Source organism: Neofelis nebulosa, chromosome 4, assembly GCF_028018385.1.
Source record: "Neofelis nebulosa isolate mNeoNeb1 chromosome 4, mNeoNeb1.pri, whole genome shotgun sequence".
NCBI classification, from domain to species: Eukaryota; Metazoa; Chordata; class Mammalia; order Carnivora; family Felidae; genus Neofelis; species Neofelis nebulosa.
In genome coordinates this window covers 132,567,433-132,593,745 of record NC_080785.1, presented here as the reverse complement: position 1 = coordinate 132,593,745, position 26,313 = coordinate 132,567,433, and the positions used below count along the sequence as shown (strand labels likewise).

Below are 26,313 nucleotides of genomic sequence, written 5' to 3'. Positions count from 1 at the left end.
TTTACAGTACTCTGAAATGTTCATGTGATTTCAGAGGTGACTTTTCTGAAGTTTCTGTATTCTAGTTTCTAGAGGGACTCAGTCTTTTTTCCCCTGGGCCCAAACCAAATGTCTTATTTTTCTCTGTCCATATTTGTCATCTATCAAGCTGATTTGATGGAAGTTCTTTGTGCACTATTTTATTTCTTGGTCACTTTTACTTTGTTTGAAAGCTTATTAGTTCATCTTGTTGCTGCGCCATCAGCCTCGTGTGAACATGTCATTGAAAAGTCATTTGCAAATCCAAGTCATGGGCTGATTTTGCTTGTGTTTTTACAGGGATTTTATAAGTTCGAAGAGCAAAACAGGGCGGAAAGCGAATGCCCAACTATGAACACACATTCACGAGCGTCATGCATGCAGGTACTGAATGACTCGGCAGCCCAAGGATGTAACACTTTGTAATGAGAATCTATATTTGTGGCTCATCACGCCTTCCTGATGACTTCAGGGTTTTTTTCCCCTCATTGATTTTTTTTTTTTTAAATGGAGAAAGCTATGAGCAAGGCCATTTTCCTCATTGTGGCGCATGATTAAATAACTAAATGAAATTAAACTTAAAATACATTTTCCCTAAGTTGCTTTAAGTGATTAAAAAGTGCTTGAAATCCATAAATTGTGAGACATAAAATGTAAAATGCTGTACTCATTTAGGTACCGTCATCAATGTGTTACACAAATTTGTAGGATATCAACTTCAATAGGCTATTAATAAAACCAAGATATGCGTGTTTGTGTGTGTGTGTGAGAGAGAGAGAGAGAGAGAGAGGGAGAAAGGTCTACATATTATTTTACAAAATGGACTCTCATGAAACATGCATTTGAAATTTATTTAATAATATTTCATGGATTTTTTGCAAGTGATTAGAGATTCTTCTGTGACATCCTGTTTAATAGATGTATAAATAACACCACAAACATTTATTAACATATTTATATATTTTACAATGTGTGTATAGATATATAAGAGAAAGAAGAATAAGCAATGAAAAATTGTTTACTTTTCTGTATTTCCAATTATTAACTTGCTTTAGTGTTTTTTAAATCAGAAAAAGAAACGATTTAAAAAATTCTATTCTATTTTATTAAAAATAAAAATTCTATTTATTCTATCAGTAAAACCCACTAATTTTATTTCCCTAAAAATTTACAAGGAGAAGTTGTGCATAAGTCCCCTGGCCCATTTGACTGTTCGACTCAATCAGAAAATCATCCCTTAGAAGCAAACAAACCTAACTGGTCAATCTAGAAATGAAACTAAACAAACAATGTGCTGGACGTTATTCAACCCGCAATTATCGTTGTCAGAGGTCACTTAATAACTCTCATTTTTTGGGTGTTTACTATATCCATGGCACTCTGAGCCACTTTTTATGCTTTATCCTGAGATCTCACAAGAATCCAATAAGACAAGGAGTATTATTAACCCCATTTTCCAGATTGGCCTGTTGAGGCCTTTAAAAATTGAGGGTGTTGCCCTTACTACAGAAAGCGGGAGAATGAGGATTCCAATAAGCCCTGTGACATTGGGGCCTGTCCCCTTTCATTGGAAATGACAAAAAGACATGAAGAGCATTCCTCTGAGCTCTGAGACCTCACTGTGTACTTGCGAAGCATTATTGAGATTCAAGCCTGAGTGCATGCTCGCAGACACACAGGCACATACCCAGCTCAAATACATAAGGTGTTTACAACGAAATGTTCTCACAGCCTTGTCTTTGCAACTGCTGCAAGGCACATGTAATCACTGTTGTTTATTATCATAACTGATGTTTTGGTACTTGAGGAATAAAATTGATCTAGAGGGACTGTCAGCTCCACCACTGTAATGATAACCCCGTCCTGGTGTACTCCTGGGGGAGCCCCGTGCACATTGGCAGCTGCACAAGGAGACGCTTAGTTTATATAAGTCACTGTAAAGATCAGTGCAGGGTTCGCCAGTAGCCTGAGAGCCACAGTGACCCCCCCCACACACACACCAGTCCGTAGGAGAGCAAAGGTCTGAGTGACCGCCCGTGTTTTCTTACTTCAAGGAGGGTCTACAAAGGCTATGGGGTATAGTCCTTAGAGAAAAAAAGGAAATCGCAGCTGTCTTTCAAGATGAGGTTTCCCAGTCCAGCTTTCCTGTCTAGGAGTGGCAGTTGAGCATAGCGCTTGAGAGAATGGGTTCAAGTTGTGGCTCGAACTCTTCTTCATTGGGCAAGGTGCTTCTCCTTCATCTCACCTGGAGAATGGATATACTCATAGCCCCTACGCTGATGGGGCTACTGTGAGGGGGAAATGATTGAACCTGTCCAAAGCCCTGAGCCCAGTGCCTGGCACCTAGTAATCCCTCACTAAGCACTGGTTACAGATGTCATCCTTATCACCGGTTAGTGTCAGTGACCTTCAGTGATGTTCCTGTTTGGCAAGAAGGGATGGTAACTTAGAAATCTAAGTGAAGAGCATTCAGTGTTGAGGGTAAGAAGAGAATCATGGATCTCTCTTTGGGTTGCTTTGTACAGTTTTTGCTTATATTTGTCTCTTCCATTGCCCTTTTTTTCCTACAGATGGATGATGTAATTGATGACATCATTAGCCTAGAATCAAGTTATAATGAAGAAATCCTGGGCTTGATGGATCCTGCTTTGCAGATGGCAAATACGGTATTGATGACTTTTTTTTTTAAAGAATATCTTGAGTTATTGCCAGTGTTCTCTCCTTTTTTCCTGAGCTTTTAGTTTATTTCTGCAAGTGGCTGATTGAGAAATTTATTAATACTAAACCAAGGAATTGTCTCAGGATCACAAATAAGTGACTTTGACACCAGAAATTAAGAATTTCTCGTGGGTTTATCAGTAACCCCATGATAAAGCTCCACGTTCCCTGGCATCCAAGTCCACTGTCACTTGGACAACAGGCTTCCCCTGGACATCTAGTGACCAACATAGTGCCCGCTGCCAGGGGCAATACTATGGAGTATACTATTTACAGTAGCATTCTCCTTGGCATGACAAATGAATGCACCTTTTAAAGTAAAAGGTGGTACCTTACTATTCACGGATGATAGACTGACGTTTGAGTTGCCTTTCTTCATCTAAGTCTATTCAATTTTAGTTAATAAAGCAGTGGTTTATTAAATTTCCTTCTCTCTATAATTTGGAGCCTTGCCTGTATTGGGTTTTTTTTTTTTTTTTCTTTTTTTTTTTTTTTTTCACTCCTTAGAGTGGTGGCTTATGTTACCACTTAGCAAAGCCTTACTGTAGATCTTATTTAGTCCTTGTACTAATTCTGTGACTCTAGTCCTTGCAGTAATTCTGTGAGTCAAGTTGGGGTCGTATCATTACCCTCGTTTTTAGGATTAGGAAAGGTTCTCTGGTCTTGCACAGATTTCCATAGCTTGGGTGTGTCAGAGACAAGACTCTTCAATTGGCTTTGGAATGCCTTGTCCAATCTTATTTTGTTTCCTCTGAGATCAATGCCACGGGGCTATCATATTCTTGAATAACCTATATTTGAAAGGCTAATTTCCATAGGAGAGAGGGATGTGAGAGGAGTTCTTCTCTGATGGGTACAGAGTTTGGTATTTGTAAGATGAAGAAGTCCTCGAGATCTGTTTCACAATGATGTGAATAGACTTAGCGTTCCTGGGCTGTACACTTCAAAATGGGTAAGATGCTAAATTTTATGTTATAGGAATTTTTACCACAATAGAAAATCTTTTTAGAGCATAGGTTCCTATAAATAAATCCCCATGGCCAGGGAATATGATAGCCCTTGCTTATTTACATCAAAATAGTTTACTATAGTACACTCAAGTTTTATAGGTAGCATTTTCTTTTCTTTTCCATCTTGTTTCACTTCTTTCAGTTCACTTACCTGAAGTCCTGAGGGGTGACAACCCCCCTTGAAACCCCAAAGTCTTTTCTAGGATTCTCAGTCTTTGTCAACTTCCTCCCCATTTAAACTCACCCCCCCCCCGCCCCCGTTTTTGAAAGATCTGGATGTTCTGCCATCTTGACAGATGTTTCCATGCCACAGTCTCCCCACCCTCTTGGAGCGCTTAGTTGGCATCAGTCGGAACTCTTCTGCTTCCAACTTTGTGCCTCTTGTGAGGAGGGCTACCCTTGTCAGCAGTCGAAATCCTGGGATGAATGTGAGCAAAACACTTGGGAGAGCTTGCACTGTGGAATGTATAAATATACTCGGAAACATGGGTATGTTTACAATGTTTTCAATGCCCTCGCTGCAATTATTAGCAATGGCCCAATCAGCCCAAAGGAACTTTGCTTGATGAAGGTGGTCATTTTGCCAGTGGTGTCGAGTGGTATCCGGGCGCACTCAGGAAGACTATAAAGTTAATATGATTTTTTTTTATAAATCATTAAAAAAATTTTTCTCCAATAGTGAGGACCTTTGAAGTCATCTGAGCCAACCAAGTACTCTGTGCATTAGCCTTCCCTTATATATCTTCCGTTTCCCCCGCATACACACATAGAATCAGTCGTGCATCTTCTTGAAAGCCTTTAAAGAAGGATATGCACTAGCTCACAAGACAAACAGGAAAACACAATGGTTAAGACTTGGGGATTTGTGCTCATATCTGGGTTCCTATCCAAAGCCTTCCATTTCCTCTGTCATCTTGCGTGTTACGTAGCTTCCTGAAGTCCTACATTTATCCATCTGTAAAATCAGACTGATAATTGTACCTGCCTCACATGGTCATCTCATAAAGTATGTGTAGCATTCAGCATTGGAAACAAGTTGTACTTAACAACATCGAAATTATGAAGTAATTTTTTATACTATCAAGTAATTTTGATAGTATTTTATTCAGGTGATATTCCTTGAGCATCTATAATGTGTCTAGTTCTACTGTAAAATAACATCATACTTAATAATTATAATTCAGATGTTATAATGAGTTTCTGTATGAATTCTAGACATGGGTCCCAGTTTGCCTCATGGAGAACTTGTGCTCAGAACAATCCTTCTTCTTTTTTTAATGTATTGTGTTTTTTTTTTAATGTTTGTTTATTTTTGAGAGAGAGAAAGAGACAGAGTTTGAGCGGGGGGGTGGGGGGGAGAGGGAGACACAGAAACAGAAGCAGGCTTCAGGCTCTGAGCTGTCAGCACAAAGCCCGACGTGGGGCTCAAAACCACAAACATGAGCTGAAGTTGGAAGCTTTACCAACTGAGCCACCCAGGTGCCCCCTCATGACAAACCTTTTGAAGACAGTTTTCAAGACCCCCATTTGCTTCTCTTCTTTATTTTTTTTAATGTTTATTCTTAGAAAGAGAGAGGGAGAGAGAGAGAGAGACAGCATGAGCAAGGGAGGGGCAGAGAGAGGGAGACAGAATCTGAAGCAGGCTCCAGGCTCTGAGCTGTCAGCACAGAGCCCAACGTGGGGCTCGAACTCACAAGAGATCATGACCTGGCCGAAGTTGGATACTGAACCAACTAAGCCACCCAGGCGCCCCTGCTTCTCTCCTTTAGACTGAATACCCATGTCTCCTCAGTCATTCTACAATAGAATGGAAACCTTATTTCTTGATTATCTGATTGCTCCTAAGCTAACTTTATGATTGAATTAGCATTTACTGAATACCTACTGTGTCACCAGCCCTGAGTGAAGTGCTGTGGATGAAGATGAGTGAGGTTTCCTACCTCTGCTCATAGAGCTTCCCAGCCTGGAAAGAGGAGACTGCGTCAGACCTTGAATAGAGGAGGGTAGTTTGGGAGTAGAGGCACAATCTCAGGAGAGCTCCTGGGTGGGAAAGATGCCCTGGGCAGCGTTGAATTAATTCCCAGCCAGGGCAGGAGTCACCTGTAGCACCCTCAGATGTCGTTTACTATCCAGGCATTCATTACTTTTCTATATTTGCACGCTGAAAAAGTCTAAAGGTAACCCCAGCAGAACCAGACCATGACCAAAGCGGTTCATCATTTTGCTATTAGTGGAGACCCTATAATATAGAGATTAGGAACTCAGATCATGAGCCAGACAGCTGAATTGAGTGCATACTCTTGAGTGAGTTATTTGACCTCTCTAACTCACTTTCTTTGTCTGGAAAATGGGAATAATAATAAGAGCATCTAAGACAATAGAATTCATATGAAAATGGCAAGAGCTAATCTACAAAAAGCATTTAGGAGAGTCTTGATTCTGATACGCACTTACTAAATGTTGGTTCCTAGTTCTTATTCTTGATAAACTTGGGCTTGGGTTGTCAAAAGAAACAACAAAGCTACCACACGTCACTCACATTTTAATTTCTCCCCCGACAGTAGAGTTTAAACTTCACGTTCTTTATGTTAGGCATTTCTTTTCCATTTATTTGATTCTTTGATATGCTTTATTTCAAGTTAACTTCTTGAAAAAAAAAAGTAAAGTGGAAGGGACACTTAGAGAGGAAACTATCCTAAGGGAATTGGAGTCTAGAAATAACTATTCTAAGAGCACAAGGGCCCTCTTGTACCATTACAAACAAAGAATAAAAGTCCCAGTTTACTTGTGCTCACAGTGCTCAATTGAGATTCAGAGAAAGGGAACATCCAGAAAGAAAAAAATAATAATATTTTACAATGATCATTTACTTGGAAAAATATTCATTTTGGTGGAGCAGAACATTGAAGAACACAATTCAAACAAAGTTTGGGGCACAGACCCATAGGCATTCAGCCCCTCTTTATTTGTCCCTATCAGACTGTGGCTTCAATCTGGACATTGTACACTTCTATGCTGGAAGTGAAATTTTTTTTTTGTTTAATTTTTTTAATGTTTATTTTTGAGAGAGAGGGAGAAGGACAGAGCATGAGTGGGGGAGGGGCAGAGAGAGAGAGGGAAGCACAGAATCCGAAGCAGGCTCCTGGCTCTGAGCTGTCAGCAAAGAGCCCGACGCGGGGCTCGAACTCACGAGCCATGAGATCATGACCTGAGCCGAAGTCAGATGCGTAACTGACTGAGCCCCCCAGGCGCCCCACGACATATCCATGTTAACAGAAGATGCCTCTTCCACTTCCTTAGCTTCAAAGATATTATTTTGCCCTAATTATAAATGTTGGCTATGTTCATGGGGCAGTTTTTCTAACCCAGAAGGGGAACCACAGAATCCTTTCTTAAATATGCATGGCCGATTTGTAATTAGAAAGCCATGTTTATTTTTGTATTTATTTAAAAAAAATTAAAACAAATTTTTTAAATGTTTTATTTATTTCTGATACAGAGAGAGACAGAGCATGAGCAGGGGAGGGGCAGAGAGAGAGAGGGAGATACAGAATCCGAAGCAGGTTCCAGGCTCTGAGCTGTCAGCACAGAGCCTGACGCAGGGCTTGAGCTCACGGACTGTGAGATCATGACCTGAGCCGAAGTCGGATGCTTAACCGACTGAGTCACCCAGGCACCCCTAAAAAAATTTTTTTTAATGTCACTTATTTTTGAGAGAAAGAGAGACAGAGCACGAGCGGGGGAGGGGCAGAGAGAAGGGGAACGCCCAGAATCCGAAGCAGGCTCCAGGCTCTCAGCTGTCAGCATAGAGCCTGACGTGGGGTGCAAAGCCACAAACTGGAAGATCATGACCTGAGCCAAGGTTGTATGCTTAACTGACCAACCAGGCACCCCAGAATGATGTGTAATCAACCTTCCACTTAGTAGTTTCAACGAATGACAGCCATTAACACAAACAACATAAGGCACCATTTAGGGGCGGAGTCTCTCAGCTTCAGCCCCACTAACATTCGAGATGGATATTTCTTTGTTACGAGGCTGTCCTGCTCATTGCAGGATGTTTTTAGCAGCATCCCCAGTCTCCACCCATTAGATGCCAGTGATACCCTCCACTCCCCCCCAGTTATCACACCCTAAAATAACTCTAGAAGTTGACAGATCCCCTCGGAGAAGGGGGGGGGGTCCCCAGTGGAGAAGCCTCGGTTTGAACACTGAGCCGTTAATACAGCCCTGTAGTTCCCTTGATTCCTATATTTAGATTTGCACTGCAGCCTGGCAAAATTGGTACAGTGGTTGACAGGCTACATAGTAATTAACATGGCATATGTGGTGTCATTGATCAAAGTTTAGAGCGGATTGGGAATACAGTACTTTGTAGAAAATCATAATATTACCAAACCTGGCAGTGTACTGATCACTTAAACACAGTGTTTCACCCCCTGTTACCTCTAATTGTTACACAACCCTGTGAGATGGGTGATGTGATCACCACTCTTCAGAGGTGGAACCATGCCTCAGAGAGGTTAATATCACACAGCAGGTCAGTAACACAGGCAGGTTTTAAGCTAGTTCTCTGGCTCCTAAGCCCGCCTATGAATGGCTGCACTACTAATGTGTAAATTTGAGCATCCATACTTGGCTAGTGAGCAACTAGGTTTTTATTTGCTTAGATCCAGTTGGAGATGACTTGAAAATTGCACTTTCTAATTGGTTTATCAACAGGTTGACACTACCCCTCCCCCAATACTGTTATTAATATAGTATATGAACCTCCTACCACAAAGCTCTGTTCACACATAGCTAGCCCCATGGTGTTTCTGCCATAAAAGCCGTTAAGGTGACATCCACAGAGTGCCTTTCTAGTTCTGTACCTGGCCCAGAGTAGGACCCCACACAAAAAACTGTCCCCAGCAAACTATTCTGGCAAGGTACATGCTGCCAGCTCCTGTTCGGCAAGTGTTGGAAAAGCAGCTAGAGCAGGAAATCTTTCAGAGAAGTAGATGGACACTTATGAGCCGTTCTGGGGACTGGAAGTAATGATGTCTGACCTCAGTGGAGTACCCGATAAGGCGTCTTGTTCTAGAGATTTTAATTCATCTCCCTTCTTGGCGGGCCCCACTGTCACTCCCTGCCATTCACAGCAATCTTTTCTGGAGTTTTCAGCTCCCTCCCAATCCATTTCTCTCCGGGGGTCCCCAGTCTTGCTCTCTTTCTCCCCACCGCCATCCTGCATGTCTCTCCATCTGTCTGTCCACCTCTCTCCCCGTATGCACATGTGTCTCTCTCTTCCTGTTTCCACCCCTACTCTGAGTTTTTGTCTCTGTCTCATTCCCAATTTTTGTTTCTTTTGCTCCATGTCTGTCTGTCTCTGTCTCCCTCCCTCCCTCCCTTCCATGTGAGTCTGCATTTATTTGGTATATGTACACACATTTTCCTTTAGAATATGTTTAGAAAATATGTTCTTGTCCTGGAAAAGCTTATAATCAGATATCTGTTCACTGTAAATCCTTTGGTGACTTAAAGATTTTTTTTAAAGGTCTCTATGTATGTCTTGTCTATTAATTTTCCCTAACAAATCATCATAATAACACAATTGCACGTGTTGCTTACAGTTTGCATTTGAAAATATAATAGATATGATTTGTATTTCTAGAGGAATGGAAATATATTTTTTTAGCTTGTTGCATTGAATTTTTAAAGCCACATCCTTAGTTTATTTTTTTTTTCAAAGTTTTTTTTAAATTTATTTTTGGGACAGAGAGAGACAGAGCATGAACGGGGGAGGGGCAGAGAGAGAGGGAGACGCAGAATCGGAAACAGGCTCCAGGCTCCGAGCCATCAGCCCAGAGCCTGACGCGGGGCTCGAACTCACGGACCGCGAGATCGTGACCTGGCTGAAGTCGGACGCTTAACCGACTGCGCCACCCAGGCGCCCATAAAGCCACATCCTTAGTTTATTAATACTCAGTAGTTCCTCAAAAATCTGAAACTCCGGAAAGATAGGAGGAATCCAGAGGGGTTATGAGATGTCATAGCAGCTTTAGAAGTTTTGATGCTCTAACTCTTTACAGTGCTGTGCTGAGAGATTTGCACCCGTTTCCTTCTGGTGTCTTAAGTTGGACAGGAGTACGACTGAGCACACACAGGAAGAGACTGACCCTAAGAAGGTGACCTACTTCAAATAAAACCACTTAGTAAAATGACAGCTAATAATCACAGTCACTTTTGATCAGGTTCTTAGCTAGAGGGGCTTGAATTGTGGTTCAAGGACATTTTAAGTTATCACAGCACATTGTTTATATGAATCTGTATAATGGGATATATATATATTACATTTTATATACATAACATACATCCTGCCTTCAAAAAGAAGCAAAAGACTGAGTGGAAAAGAGAGAGAGGTGTTCTGCTGATCTGTCTGTCCTCCCTGCCCTCAGGCCCCAGTCATATTAGAGCTGGTATCCTTGTTTACCTGCCAGAAAGTACAGGCCTCCCCCATCTCTTTCGTTTGGGGTTTAGTTCGGGGTTCATTTCATAGAGCACATACTTAGAAGCCATGGTGGATAGATGGTCGAAGGCTACCGATGAAGGGAAACACATTTCTATCTTTATTTTGTGAGATATTTTTATCTGTATGTTAGTAGCCACTGGAGAAAATGAAAGGTGAAATCTTCAATATCATCTTTATTGGAGCCCCTTGGTCAGTAAACATTCACTTTTCTCAGATGTGGAGTAAAACTTAGAATGTATAGTCAAGGACAGGAAGGGTTAAATGATCAATTTCTTACACGGTGTTAATAGTTTACAGGAAGTGTTTGAATTAAGCTGGGAATGGGGAGTTCCTGCAGTGGCAGAAGTGAGGTCACTTAACTGTGTCCCCAGAGTGATAGTTGAGAACTTTATTTCAGCCGGTGGGAAGAGGAAATGTCCGGGGCCCCTCTTGTGCCCAAAAACGGGCACATCAGACTCTTCCAGTGAACTCAGTACAGGAAAAGCAGCACTGGGGGCAGAAATAAGTTCACTACTTCAAATGATTCAACTCAGAACTGGAGAAAAACACTCTTAAGCTAGGTAGAGAAGGCTAAATACTTCCTTTTTTTTTTTTTTTTTTGTAGTGTATGTTTTGTTCTTTTATTAAAGTCAGTGGGCTCCCTCTTGTGGCTTTGCGAAAGATTTCACTCTCAAGGAAAATAGCTCTTCTTTAGCAATGAGGAAACCATTTCTTTGCCAATAGAAAACACTTCTCAGTGCTTTTCCGCTGCAAAAGTGCTCTTTATGGTGAAGAGAGATAAAAAGGAGAGGGACGGAAAAAATGACTTTGATTAAAAATGTGCTTTGGTGAAAAAGTCATGCCACACAGAACCCTGTTTTACGGTAATAGCCGACCTTTACTAAACATTTAGCGTATGCCCCTGGATGTGCTAGATAGTGAGTTTGCCACATTATCCATTGTCTGCATGCTCAAAATGTACGTATAAGCTGGTAATATAGCCATCTTATGGGTAGGAGATTCTGCGTCCTTCCTTCTCTCAAAGGGAATGAGCTAAGGTGACCATGTCTCTGAGTGAGTGAAAAAGTAAACATGTCGTGCTTTCCTGTTTTAAAAAAATGACTTTTTTGCATCCTACCGTTTCTTTTAAGTAAAGTCCGGAATCGATACGGGTTCTAGCTGAATGACGAGCTGTTCAACAGTTTGTTTCTATCACTATTTTTCTCTCTCTAGTTACCTGTCTCTGGAAATCTGATTGATCTTTATGGCAACCAAGGACTGCCACCCCCAGGCCTCACCATCAGCAACTCCTGTCCAGCCAACCTTCCCAACATAAAAAGGGAGCTCACAGGTAAATCCTGGCAAGAGTGCCTCTTACTGGGGATTTTCTGTTGATTTCCTGACAAACACAGTTCTCAAAATTGTGACCTCCAGACTCTTGCCAATTCGTAGACATACTTTTTTTTAGGTCTATGCGGTGGTGAAAACATTGAGCAATATTTTAAGATGGAAGATTTATACTTGGAAATTTCCAGTATTTGAGGTACTGGGAATTGGGACTGCTGTGACTCCATGGCATTGTTAGAACTCCATGACACCCCTCATTGTGTCTTTGGCTGCTGTCCCCTTTGGGCTGGGGGCACTAGGCAACATTTTTAATGATCAGATGTCTCTAACCCATCTGGTGTTTGTGCTAAGCCCCTAGAAGCATTTGCGTTTGAGAACCCTGGGCAGATATTTTGTTGGACATACATTCAAGCCCACAGTTGTCAGGATAGGGTAAGAATGAATTTCTTAACATCTTCAGATGCCTCCTGTTATTTTTGCTAAGTCACATGCAAAAGATTTATTACACGGAGTAAAAAAATAGATTATAAAACCAAGCAATGGGTATTGTTTGTTCCTGGGGCAAGTGTGAAATTACCTGTTTCACCATTTTGTTTAACGCTTTAGGGAGAGCATTTGGCCATTAAAACATGATGAAATGACATTAGAACTGGCATTCTATCATGCTGAATTTTATGGCCCTCACCTTATCCCCCTTTTTCATGTTTGGTCCTTGCATCTTGCAGGATTACGTGAACATGCTGAAAATACGGAAAATATATTTGGTGCGAAAAATTCCTATTTGTTCAAGGGTGTCTTTTTTAAAAAAATATCTCAGAAGATAGTGGCAAGAGAAAGACATTTGGAAAAACAAACATTGATTTGGTTTAAAAGAGATAATTAATTGGGGCACCTGGGTGGCTTAGTCTGTTAAGTGTCCGACTTTGGCTCTGGTCATGATCTCGAGGTTCGTGACTTCAGGCCCCACATCAGCTATGTGCTGACAACTCAGAACCTGAAGCTTGCTTCGTATTCTTTGTCTTTCTCTCTCTCTGCCCCTCACCTACTTGTGCTCTCTCTCTACTATAAATAAACATTAATTTTTTTTTTAAATAAAGGATAAAACTAATTAATATTAAAACTCATCGGAAGTCAACAAAAAAGTAGGAACCCTACCAGGAAGGAACAGTGTCATGAAGTTCTTAGAAAATAATGCTGAGATCTATACTAAGTAATGATAAAATGTGGTTAGCGTGACATGAACAGAATTCTTACAACTTAAGTGCAAAGTGGGGTTTTGAATTATGTGTTTGCTTCTTCAAAAACAAAAGAAAACAACAGAGGCAACAGGTGGGAATGAGACAAATAGGTAAGGGGTAAACGTTGATTTTTTAAAGAAAGTAAGCAGATATAATGAAGTATACACTTCCAGAATCACTTTCTATCGTAGAAAATGACCTTTCCAGGCAGGAAAAGGAAAAATAGACAGGAATTAGGGTTCTGAACATTGCTAGTTGGAGCAGGAGTATGATGTAGCCAAAAGCTTAGGAGTCAGATCTGATCTACAGGGAAAAAAATACCTTTCTTAAGTTTGGTTTTCCCACCTGTGTTAGATTCTGGTCAGGAAGCAGAGACCACATGGTGATTTGAACAGTGGAGGTTTAAAATATAGAATTGTTAACCAAACACAGGCTAGCAGCTACTTAGGATGATATGTTAAAGAAGATCCTGAGGCTGCAGGGGGTATCCAGGCTTGAGAAAGAACCTCCCCCACCCCTCAGGCCAAGAGTCCACCCCCTTGGGGAGGATGTGGGTGAAGCTACCAGATGGTAGAGAAGTTCACCGGATTGCCTTGGCCAAAGCTGGTCCACAGTTAGTGGGTTGAAATTGGAAGGCAGAAAACCATGGTGTGTGGCTGGCAAACTGAAAAAAAAAGGCCGGGGGGGAGGGGGGGCAGAAATAAAGTGAGAAAACAAAAGATAGTGAAGTGGAGGGTGTATGAATTAAAGTTGTCTGTAATGCTCATGTGAGAAACAAATAGAAAATCATTTGGATTGAACTTCCCAGTTGAAATAATTTAGCTTCTGAATTATTTATTTGTACATAATAATACATGCATAATACATACATACATACATACATACATACATACTTTAGTGGCTATGAGTTATGCTAAAAAGGTTTCTATTTTGGGGTAAGATTCTGAGTTAAGGTAGTGTAATCTTTCAGATAACTCTTCTGAAAAGGAAATAACAAAGGTTCCAGAATCCCGGGATTAGTCAAAGGACTGTTTCTCTCTTGTTTTGGTTTGCTGTCCTGAAGGGTGCAAAGTAATCCCTCATCACAGAGAACTCACAAGAGTTGCTATGCAAATACATCTTTTCCAATAGAGCTGCTTCCACATGCTTTAGTACCCTATTCCTCTGTTTGTTTTCATAAACCCAGACTAGGAAAATAGTTGCTCCTAAGGATCATAATTTCATTCCAGCAGGTTCTATTGGAACCTGGCTTCCAGTTCTGAAAAAATGAGTCCATTTCCACCAGTCAGTTAGAGAGCCAATGTAATAGCTTCTGTACCCAGTTTTTTATGTCAATGTTACAAAGGCCTCAAAGAAATAACCTCAAAGTTCTGTTGCATGAAAAGAAAATTTCACTCCTGATAATAGAATATCAGCTGCAAATTTCCCTAGTTCTCTGGTTATTTATTTTTCCTCTTGTATGTTTGTAGTGTGTCAGACATCTTTGTTACTGGTCTTTTACCATTTTGTAGAAGCCAAGTCTTTGCATTTATTTCGTAAGTATTGCTTTGGAAAAAATGCAAGCTTTTTAAGAATGGTAATTTGAAAAACCCTCTTTGGATTGTTAGAATCTCGTCGGATAAGCTTCTATATATTTAGAAAATGAGGTGTTTTGTAGTTGACATCATTGTGTGCCTTGAACCGTTCCAGTTTCTAATTACTTCATTCACGTGCACAGCGTGTATTTTTCCCACAGAATCTGAAGCGAGAGCATTGGCCAAAGAGAGGCAAAAAAAGGACAATCACAACTTGAGTAAGTTGGTTTTACGTTCATGATATTTGATTGGAGTGGATGTTCCCCCTTATGTCAAAATTGTTTGAAATCTTACAGGGGAGGAAATACATTTCAATGTATAGCTGTTATGAAGATATAATTTATGGAAGAAAAATTGTTTTTCAGAGAAAGTAATATATATTTTCCCCATATTTTATCTCCAGTCAAATTGAATTTTTTCCAGTATTCTGAAAAGTATTTACTTGTTTATAGTAATGGTGTGTGTGTGTGTGTGTGTGTGGTGAGAGGGAGACTTGATCCCCAACTACCCAATTATAAGTGTTGCTCACACTGGAACTTATTAACAAAAGGGGATGATGGGATCACCTTCTCCAGTGAGATTTGAAAGAAAAAAAAATAAAACACCTGGAGGGGAGTCAGTGGGTAAGGTACCCTCCCAAATTTCTGACTTTACTTGTGACTTAAAAAAAAAAAAAAGTCTCCTGACATGTAAAAACACATTTAATTTACTCTTGATCAAATCTTTAAGCTTTTTCCTATGAGAACTTAAGGTTTTTGTTTCATAAACAAAAGTAAAAGAGGCTGCACAGTTAAAAATAATTTTTCATCTTTTGGCCTCCTGTCCTCTTCTTCCTAAATTGAGTTTTAAGAATGTAATAAGTTATGTATAGACACTTTGTTGTGGTAAAAATGATAGAATTAGACCCGAATTTAAAATGATAGAATAAAGCTAGAATTCTCTGATTCGTAAAAGTCATCATTGTTGGTTTGTTTTTCTTTTTTCTTTTTTCCAATTTGTTGTTGATCTTGCCAGTCTCTGCCCATGTGTTTAAGAATACACACACGTGCACATGCACACCGAGAATAAATAGTGGGCTTTTTGGTGTCTGTTTTAACACAAGCAGTATCATGTTATCCATATTTGTTGCTGTTTGCTTTTTTATACTCAGCAGCCTTTCCTGAAGAACCTTTGCAGTTGTTAGTGTACGTCTGTCTCCTTTTAAAAAACTGTTGTATAGTATTCCATAGCATGGCTGTGTGAAATTGAGTGATTCTCCTACTGCTAAGTGTTGAAATTACTTCCAGCTTTTCCCTGTACTTTTTTTTTTTTTAATGTTTATTCATTTTTGAGAGACAGAGAGTGACAGAGCACGAGAGAAGGGGCAGAGAGAGAGGGAGACACAGAATCAGAAACAGGCTCCAGGCTCCGAGCTGTCAGCACAGAGCCCAATATGGAGCTTGAACTCACAAACTGTGAAATCATGACCTGAGCCAAAGTCAGACGCTTAACCGACTGAGCCACCGAGGTGCCCCCAGTTTTTCCCTGTTCTAAGCAATGCCACAGTGAGCATTTGCACACGCGCCACTCTGTCTGTGTACAGGGGAGTTTCTTTCTCCAGGTCAGGTACTGAGAAAAGGAATCGCTGGGTCCCAGAGGGGATGGGTTCTTTCTTTTAATAGATACTGTCCTTCCTAGTTCCCATTTCAGCTGGGAGAAGCTCTGCTCCTTTTAACCCAAAGATTGGGAGTAATATTTCTAAGATCTCCTCTGGCTTCCAAGTAATTGTACTCTAAGACATTTGTTCTTTCTATATAACTTAGAATTAAGATCATCAGGCGTTACCCAAAACTCCACCTAACTGACCTGTGGAAAACGAAGTTGGATCTTGTCAAAAACAATACCTTTACATAGACATCTGAACTCTCAAGTTTAGGGTTGTCAGTAAAATATAAACATGATTAGGTCATACTCTGAGGTCTATAAAAAAAAATCTTAAAATCTCATCTAACCATTAGAAATGAATACTCAAGGGGTGCATGGGTGGCTCAGTTGGTTAAGCATCTGACTTCGGCTCAGGTCAAGATCTCACAGCTCCAGAGTTCGAGCCCGGCGTCAGGCTCTGCTCTCAGCGCAGAGCGCACTTTAGATCCTCTGTCCCCCCTCTCTCTGTCCCTCTCCTGCTTGTGTGCATGCTCTCTCACCCTCTCTCTCAAAAATAAACATTAAAAAAAAAAAGAAATGAATACTCAAGGTTAGATTGTCCATTGACATAGCTCTTCCTCTTCTAAGAACTTACCTTGTAAAAGTAGTTGCCAAAATGTGCAAAATAATACATTCATTTGTTTACTCATAACTATTTACTGAGCCCTCATTATGTCTGAGGCATTTTTCTACAGAAGTGAACTAGACAGATAGGCTTCTCACTTATGAGCTTCCATTTGACTCAAGGGCAGACCCAATAGATGAGCAAACGAATACATTAAGGTGGTGTTTTCAGTACAGAACAAAAACCACGATAGGAGTAAAAAGTGTATGTGAGCACTGGCCAAAATATTCATTATACCATTGACAGAGGGAGAAATTAGACATAGTCTAAATATTCATCAGTGGAATATTTGTAAATAAATTACAGTATATCCCTATAAAGGATACTCAGTGTCTCTTAAGAAGAATGGGGTTGGTCTTTTTTACCTGATTTACATGGATAGCCACAATATATTACTGAGTGAGAAGAGTTAAGTGGCAGATAATATACATATTATTATCTCAGTATGTAAAAAGAATACACTAAGTATGTGTGTGTGTGTGTGTGTGTGTATGTGTATATATATATACATACATATGTATATATATATGTATATATATGTGTGTGTGTGTGTGTGTATATATATATATATATATATTCCTCATAGAACCTTCTATCATCTGCATATTTCATTTGTTTATATATATCATAACATATAATATGCAACATTTAATATAAAACATTTTGTTTATATTATAGTATATTAAATTATTATATTATGTTATGTTATCATAAATTATATATTACATCAGAAGCAAACGAATGAAATATGCAGATGGCTGAAGGTTCTATGAGGCGAGAAAGTACAGGCAACAGGATAGAGTGTCAGGATAGGCATGCGAGGTGGTGGTTCAGTTTTAAATAGGGTGGTCAGAGAAGGCTCATAGGTAAATCTGAGGCACTACCTGAGGTTGGTGAGAGCAGAATCATACAGATATTTGGGGAAGGGTGTTCCACTCGGGGTGAACAGCAGTATGAAGTCCTAAAGTGGGAAATGGATCTCGTTTGGTTGAGGAATTGCAGGAAGCCAGTAGGGCTAACGGGAGGTGGGACAGAGGTAAGTCACGACAGAAGATGTGGTCAGAGAGGGAGAGGAGCAGAGCATGAGGTCACAAGGATGGGAGCCCACCAGATCCTTGAGGACCTGGCTTTTGTCTCAGTGAGGTGGGAAATGATTGGCGGGTTTTCGGCAAGGGGTTGGATGCTCTGCCTTAGGTTTTAACAGGATCCCTCTGGCTGTTGTGGTCTAAATAGACCAGAGTGGGTAGGAAGCAGTGGGTGTGGGTGACAGATGGTAGTTAGGAGAATTGCAGTAATCCTTAGGCAAGAGATGATGGTCGCTTCTCTCAGGTAACAGTGGAGGTTGAAAGTGGGCGGATTCTGTAGATCTTTTGAATATAGAGCCAACAGACTTTGATGATGGATCCGATGTGGGATGTGAGAGGAACAGAGGTGTAGAACTGATTCCAAGGTTTTGGCCTAAGTAACTAGGGGAATGGAGTTACAGTAAATGAGGTGGGAAAGGCTGTGGGTGGAGTCGTTTGAGCGTGGAAGAACAGGAGCTTGTGTTTGGACTCTTGGGGCTGCCCATTAGACCTCCCTGTGGAAACAACTAGTAGTTGGACATACAAGTCTGGAGTTTCAGGGACCTATCTAAGTTGGAAATGCAACTGTGGGAGTCATCAGTGTTTGTGTGGCATAGAAAACCATGAGACGAGATGAGATCACGAGTAAGTGAATATAGATGAAGAAGAGTTCCAAGAACTGTGCCCTGGGCAGGCAGCTTGGTTAGAGAATAAAAATCATCACAAAGGATATATAAGAAACTTAACAGTGGTCGTATCTGGATCATAGGAAACTTTTACTTCACGTTATGCATTTCAGTGCTGTTTGAATTTTTCTGATTGTTATATGCTTAGAAAAGTAAGAAAGCATGTCATGCTTTTAGTTTTGGAGAAGGTTAGCTACCAGATCAGAGGTCCTAAAATTCCTTCTTTAGAACCAGTGAGTATCAGTGTATCTGTTTTATAAAAATTTAATGGTAAGGCAGTATTTTAAATGCCTGGTTTAATCATAGAAGGGATCCCTCTGCTAAGAAAAAATACAGGGTGTGTTGGGAAAGTAGCATATATCATGTATCTAAACGTATGGACTGCTAGTAGGTCAAATATAAATGTGTATTAGGTTATATTATGTTTAAAGTAAAATGTTAACTTTTTAATCTGATTTATTAGACCTTAAGTTATTTGGAATGTATTTGCCCGGGTAGGTAAATTAGAAACATTTATTAACCCATATGCTTTACTGTTTCGCCCTCCCGAAAGAAGATGATAATTTAGCTACACATGCAACTGAATGATAAAATAGGGACGCTGTTAGGACTCATGGTGTAGTTAAACAAGCTTAACTTAACTTCTAGGATGTGTTACCCAGCACTGTATCCCCTCAACGCATCTGCCTATTGAACACTTGAAATGTGCTAGTTCAAATTGTGATGTGCTGTAAGTATAAAATACACACTGGATTTCGGGGCGCCTGAGTGGCTCGGTCAGTTAAGCGTCAGACTCTTAATTTCGGCTCAGGTCATGATCTCACGGTTTGTGAGCTTGAGCCTCCCATCGGGCTCTGTGCTGGCAGTGCAGAGACTGCTTGGGATCCTCTTTCTCCCCCTCTCTCTCTGCCCTTTCCTCTGCTCATGCCCTTTCTCTCTCAAAATGAATACAACCTTTAAAAATTATAAAATAAACACTGGATTTCAAAAATTTAGTACAAAGAAAAGAATGTTAAGTATTTAGTTACAATTCATATAGCTTACATGTTGAAAGGATGGGTACATTGGATTTAACAAGATATTCAAATTAATTTTTCCTCTTTCTTTTTACTTCTTCAATGTGATTACTTAGAAAATTTTAAATTACGGAATTAACTCACATTGTATATATCTGTTGGGCAACACTGGGCCTAGGGCAGGGAGTTTTGTACGGCCGGTAGGCTAAGAATGTTTCTTATGTTTCTAAATGGTTAAAAAAATCAAAAGAGGAATGTTTTGTGATATGTGAGAATTATATAAAATCCAACTTCTGGCATCCAGCACTTCTTGTTAGTCAACTGGCATTGCAAAAAAAAAAAAAGTATCCAGTTAATATTGTCACATTTTGAATGTTGTCAATAAACAAAGGGAACTTATTTTCTCTTTCGTTATATAAGTATCTACATAACATCCTCAGTTTTGCCAGTTTGGCCCTCAAAGCCCAAAGTCCTCATTATCTGGCCCTGTAGAAAATGTTGGTTGCCCCTAGTCTGAATGGTCAGGGTTGAGTTCAGGCTGTTTTCACTTGCTCCTGGGTACCCTTGTCAAGTCCCTAATATCCCCCAAAGTAGTTTTGTCATTTATCATTGAGGATACTTAACTCCAGTGTCGGGGTGTTACAAGAATCAAAGGAGAAATTACAGTCTCATCACTTTGTAAATGATGAAGTTCTGTACAAAGGTAACTCATTTGTTTGGAAGCACTTGAACCTCAGTCCCAAAACCACGATAGTATCTGGAAACCCAGATCCGGAAACACAGCCTTGGGCTGGCCAGGCTAATGCGTACATGGCTTTAACGAGATATGCTACATGTGTATGTGGTGCTGTTACTGACAGTCCCTTCCTGTCCTCTTTTCTTGAAGTTGAAAGAAGAAGACGATTTAACATAAATGATCGCATTAAAGAACTAGGTACTTTGATTCCCAAGTCCAATGATCCGTGAGTACAATTCCATGTTAATCTGCATTGTATATTTTTGGGGACCTTAATGCTTATTCATATGTTGCAGAAAGGGCACAGTTCTAAAAACCAGAGTCAGGAAGCACCCCCCTGAACCATTGGTTCCACGTCTGGTATAGTTATCCCTTTCCTTGTTAGTCTGGCCAAACTAAAATTTTGAGAGAAATGAACTGAATTGTATTAAAGGGTTATTGGGCATAAGGTCTTCAGCTTTGGATACGAGGAGGTGGCTTTCTGAAATCTGAGACTCCTTGGCAAATGATCAGCAAGCTGTTGGAAGAATTCTCTTTAATGGTTGCAGGATAGAGATTTCAGTAGCTGTTCAAGCAAGAGCTGTTGACCATTTGCTGGAGAGCTCAACAGTATCTGTGGGCTGGTATGGGAGACTCCACGTCTAACACTCAACAGCCATAAGGTCAAAAAAAAATTTTTTTTTTAACTGGCATGCCCTTTATATGCTTTACCGATCTAGAAAAAAATAATTTTTTAAAATTCTTTCAAGTACTGGTCAGCAGATTTGGATTTCAGCTTCCATCCAGTCTCTGCCCACCTTCCCACCCGCGCCACCCCCCTCCCCGTTTCAGATGGGGAACAGTTGTAAAGATAATTTTCCTACTGTGTCAGCAAGTAGGACAACAAGTACACAATTTTTATCTACTAGAAAGTGGCCCGTTTGATGTAAGAGGCAGGAGGATGTATACGTTTTAATGACCCCCAGTGGCATTGTCTGAAATTAGCCTTTGAATAGAACCTTTTAGCTACCTAATAAAATGTAAAGATGAAATCAAGCATTATTCATGCAAGCCTTATTAAATTTGCTATTCACGTTATTGTCAGGGAATTTGTGACAAAATAAAATAAAATCATGGCGCATTGTAAGGTGGCTTTGATGAATGTTCAAGCACAATTTCCATCATCCACATTTTGCTTTGCCAGGTTTCAAGGAAAAGCCATTTTGAAACTCACAACATTCAAATTCTCAGTTCTGCCGCACAAATTTATCCTACTAAGGGGCTGCGACCTTCATTTCCTATAGTCAGTCTTGCATGATAGTTGAAATTGAATTCCCATTTTCCTGTTCTTTATCAGCTTTCACTTTTTAGCATATTCTTTTAAACTGTAGCATGTGAATCTCTTTAGCAACATTATGAAATTATGGGGCTGCAGTGAAAGCCTCTATTTGCATATCTTCTTTCTCTATTGTATTAGAATACTTACGTGTTTATAATCTGAACTGATAACGATCTTTAATTGTAGGCATTGTTTTAAGATAAATGGACTATAATCTCTAATGGGAGTTTTTCCCTACCAGGTTTCTGGAACAGGCTCTGGGGCTGCTACAGAGACACAATCTAGTGAACCAGGGTCTTAGCCCCACACGCTCTCCTCCCCTATAGCAGATCTGCTTTCGCTGATTTATATATTGGGAATCTTTATACAGTTCTGTGTGGAAAAAGGGTTGCTCTCATTACAAGAAAAAAAAAGTTTGAAAACCCTTCCTTTAAGCCTAAAAGCCTGATTCATTGGATGTCACAAGGAAGCAAAACCTGAGATAATTGGTTGAAATAGTCACTTCTTAAAAACTGAGTCGCTGCTCACGTGTTTCACCATGGGTTTTTCAACCTACTGGTCTAGTTGAGGCATCTTTCATTATGGTTACATTCCTCTCTGGCTGCTCAAATGTTGGTTACTTTGACCTCAGCCCTGAATATTAAACAAGTCTGTGCTCCCTCTATCTCAGCACACCTCCCTGGGTAGCCATCTTTGGTGCTCAGACCCCAGGGATAAACCTCAGGGAATTCTCTAGGGGCTATAAGTCTGCCTCTCGTGGGAGAACTTCTGTTTTGTTCTTCATCTAATCCATATGAGGATCAATTACTTGGTGGCTTGTTTTAATGGCTCTCCATTCACACATCCCAGCTGATACTTCAATCTGCCTTGAGCAGCTATAGATAATGGGGTAGGAGAGTTTTCATACATTAAGTCGTTTTTTTTTTTTTTTTTTTCATTGTCCTCGTCATCATCATCATGAACACTGTGAAAGAGCTCTGATTAATTTAAAGTACTACAGAAATACCATTTATGTAATTATAATTTCATTCTTAATTATTTTTCTGAGAGTGCTCTAAATTTTTCAGCTCACTTTTACCTACATTTTAATGGTGTTCTTAATTTCCTTATATATGAGTGCATTACAGCTACAGTGATTAAAAACTGAAAGGCACCAAGCTCAGGCTGCCTGGGTTTGAATTCCAAAACAGTCCCTTACTAGATATGTGATCTTGGGGAAGATGCTTGAATTCTTGTACTTGATTTTCCTTGTCTGTTAAAAAAAAAAAAAAAAAGGCGGGGTGGGTGGGGGGGTTGGATCAGAATATTCCTACCTAGTCTGCTTGTTGTAAGACCTCAGCCACGTAGGAAGAACGATATTGTGGTTTAGTACATGGAAGTCTGGAGCCAGATTCTCTAGGCTTTCTGGCTCTACTGTGTGACCTAGCTGTGTGGCCTTGGGCCCTTTACCTCTCTGTGCCTTTTTTTACCCAATCCATAAAATGGGGATAATATCAGTGCCTAGCCATTGAGGTAGTTATGATTAAATGAGCTGTAAAACACCTTAAAATGTACCCCCATAGTAAAAGGTATTTAAAGGTAGCCATGTTAATTCTCATGTTGAGCCCTTACCACAATGCCTGCTCCATCATTTGAATTGCATTCTAAACTTTTCGTAGCACCTTCAGGTAACAAGCTTCCTTATATTCTAGTAACATACCTGTGAGGCTGCTCATACATGTGTAGTATCACCATTTTATAGATGAAGAAACTGGGACACAGAGAGAGGTTAGATAACTTGTCATGAATATTCATGAGAAAATCCAAGGATACATCTTTTATGCTTCACACAGTCAAGTAGTAGGATCTCATGGAATTTTTTTTTTTAACTGTAGCTTATTCTGTCTGTCTGAATGAGTTAACATTGGTAGTCCTAGAAACCTTTAACTATTTAATATAGTTTTTAAGAATACTGATTATTGTAATCAACAGACCTAAATCTAAGTCCTGGCTATACCCTATAGTAATTGTGTGACCAAGGGCAAGGTGAAGAGTGTCTTGTTTCAACACGTGCACAACGTCCCTCCCATTCAAGGCACTTGTTTGGGTTAAGATCATGTATAAGAAGTGGGTGGACAGCATCTGGCACATGGCAAGCACTTGATGAATGACAGCTGTCATCAGCTTGCCATTGTTACCATGCCTTTAGAAATGGAGTGCACTGCATCATGGATCCTCAGTGTGCCTCCAGTCCTGAGAAAGGCTGCTCTCTTCTGTCTTGGTTACAGAGACATGCGCTGGAACAAGGGAACCATTTTGAAAGCCTCTGTGGACTATATTCGAAAGTTGCAACGAGAGCAGCAACGTGCAAAGGAACTTGAAACCCGACAGAAGAAACTGGAGCATGCCAACCGGCACTTGTTGCTCAGGATACAGGTATGGGCACGTACGAAGTGCCACTGACTTGGAGGTTGGGAGGGGAGGCTGTGTAACAAGCCATGGGGGACTTGACGTACATGATCCTCGTACAGTAGGTAGTCGTTATTCGTGGATTCCCAATTTGCGAATTTGCCTACTCGTTAAAAATTTGCTGTAACTCCAAGATCCACGTTTGGGGTGCCTTCATGGTTATTGATGGATATGCTCAGAGGGGCAGATTTGAGTTAAGGTTGAACAAGGCATTGACCTGCTGTCTTTTTTCAGCTCACACTATAAACAAGCATCCTTTTTGTGGTCGTTAGTCCCATGCTTTTTTCACATTTTTGTGGGTTTCATGGGTGAATTTTGCTGCTTAAAACAGCCCCCAAGTGTAGTGCTGAAGTTGTCTGGTGTCCAAAGCACGAGAAGGCCGTGCTGTGTCTTATGGAGATAAGTTTGCTTCATATGTGACTTGCAGTGCTGTTGGCTGTGAGTTTGATGTTAATGCATCAATGTTATATATTAAATAAGGTCTCTTTAAACCTAAAATAAGGTTGCATTATGGATCAGTTGATGAAATGTTGTGGCTGGACACTCACAGAAACCTAACCCCATATTTCCTCTGGGAATAATCATTTGGTATCTACTAAATCAGGTTCAGAGTGACTTCATAGAACGTGACTGTCTTAGTCTGTTTGGGCTGCTGTAACAAAAATACTATAGACTGGGTGACTTTGACAACAAAGATTATTTCTCAAAATTCTGGAGACTCAGAGTCCAAGATCAAGGTGCAGGTAGATTCAGTGTCTGATGACAGCCTACTTTCTGTTTCATAGGCCACTGTAGTCTGTAGTCTCACTGGGTGCTAACATGGCAGTGGAGGGAGGGAACTCTCTGGTGTCTCTTTTATGAGGGCACAAATCCCATTCATGAGGACTCCACCCTCATGACCTAATCACAGTCCAAAGCCCTACCTCCAGACATATCACATTAGGGATTAGATTTCAACAAATGAGTTTTCGGGAGGGGAGGGATGCATTCAGTCTATCGCAATAATTACCTCAAATAATGAGAACTGAGTATAGTTGTTGAATGCCAAGATGCCTTAGGATTTGGTGGAGTTATGCAGTCTATGGTCAAAGCCCATGTTTGTAGGGAACTTGAGGACATCCAGAAGACCTTATCCTCAAGATACAAATTTTAGAAATAGTTACAGATAGTGAAGTTATACTATATGTGTCTGTGACTTACACTATTCATTCTTAGAGGGAGAAATACGAATTTTAATGAAGAGTGGAATTCATCTGTCATTCTGTGTATTGACTTTATGTACAAGTGTGAAGTGTGAGATGGGACAGTCTTTCTGTAGTATCAGCTCTTGGTACTTCTCTTAGGCCCTTGGTCTCTCATGCTGAGTGTAAACATAGCTTCCTCTGAAACTGTCTTGAAGAAGAGAAAGAACAACGGGCTCTCCCAATGACCAAAGGAGTTTGCAGGAGTGATTCTCATTTACCTGCTGACTCTGCGTGCAGGCCACCAGTAAGAAGCAATTAACAGAACACATTCTTCTTGAGTAGATGGACCTGCCTTTTACCATTTTTTCAGGTGCCCAGTGCAACTGTTTGTGGAACACCAAAGTACAGCCTGACCCTTCAGACAGCGCTGTGTTTCAGCTGGCGGTGTTAATCCTGGACATTGAACCGCTTTAACAGAGTAATTCATTTATAGTAATAGTCTCCGATCTTTTGAATGCCCCACAGCACTGACATTTCCATGAATGTTACTTCTTTCATTTCAGCCCTGGGTCGGGGTGGCAGAAGACGATTCTCCTCTAGGGGGTGCATTTTAGAATGTCCGTAGTGCAGTAGAGATTGCTTGTCATTTGAAGATACCTTTTTTTATGATCTTTTTTTTTTTTTTGGTTTTTGTTTGCTTCATGTTCGATCTCTTCAGTTTGTAGCCATACGTCTTTTTCTCTTGAACTTAACATTCCCATTTATAAAAACAGCTCCTCCTAATGTGTTATTTCCTTCTAGAAATGTTAAAACACAGGAACTGTTTTGAAAGAGTGGCTAGGTTTTGTTTTAAGCTTCCCAACATGTCTCTTCATGTGGAATGGAATATTGTGAAATGTGTGGATTGGAAATTCCACAGTGATGATGTCTTGGGTTTCTTCCAGTGACCCTGTGAGGCAGCCTTTCGAACTTTTGCCTATCACGGAAAACGTTATTAATTAGGAAAGCACGGCCATGCAGTGAGCCTGTGGTCTCCAGATGAGATTTATCACATTATTTAGAAATCTAAGTAACGCTTTAATCAGCTGATAAACATTTTTAATTAAACAACAAAAGATCAGAGTAAGATGTTTGCCTCTTTTAATCCAGCTGTTTTTT

At 40.3% G+C, this 26,313-nt stretch overlaps 1 protein-coding gene across 10 annotated transcripts in view; it reads left to right on the top strand.

The window, feature by feature from the left end:
• The window catches only part of MITF (melanocyte inducing transcription factor), a 223,516-nt gene that overhangs the window by 190,254 nt on the left and 6,949 nt on the right, over positions 1-26,313 (top strand). For 6 of the 10 annotated variants that reach the window (XM_058728819.1, XM_058728818.1, XM_058728825.1 and 3 more), the window contains 6 exons: positions 319-402; positions 2,589-2,684; positions 11,470-11,587; positions 14,539-14,613; positions 20,356-20,431; positions 23,791-23,938. In XM_058728819.1, the coding sequence (XP_058584802.1) occupies positions 319-402; positions 2,589-2,684; positions 11,470-11,587; positions 14,539-14,613; positions 20,356-20,431; positions 23,791-23,938 (597 nt within the window). The remainder of the gene's footprint in view (positions 1-318; positions 403-2,588; positions 2,685-11,469; positions 11,588-14,538; positions 14,614-20,355; positions 20,432-23,790; positions 23,939-26,313) is intronic. The other 4 variants (XM_058728821.1, XM_058728820.1, XM_058728824.1 and 1 more) reach the window with 1 other exon arrangement.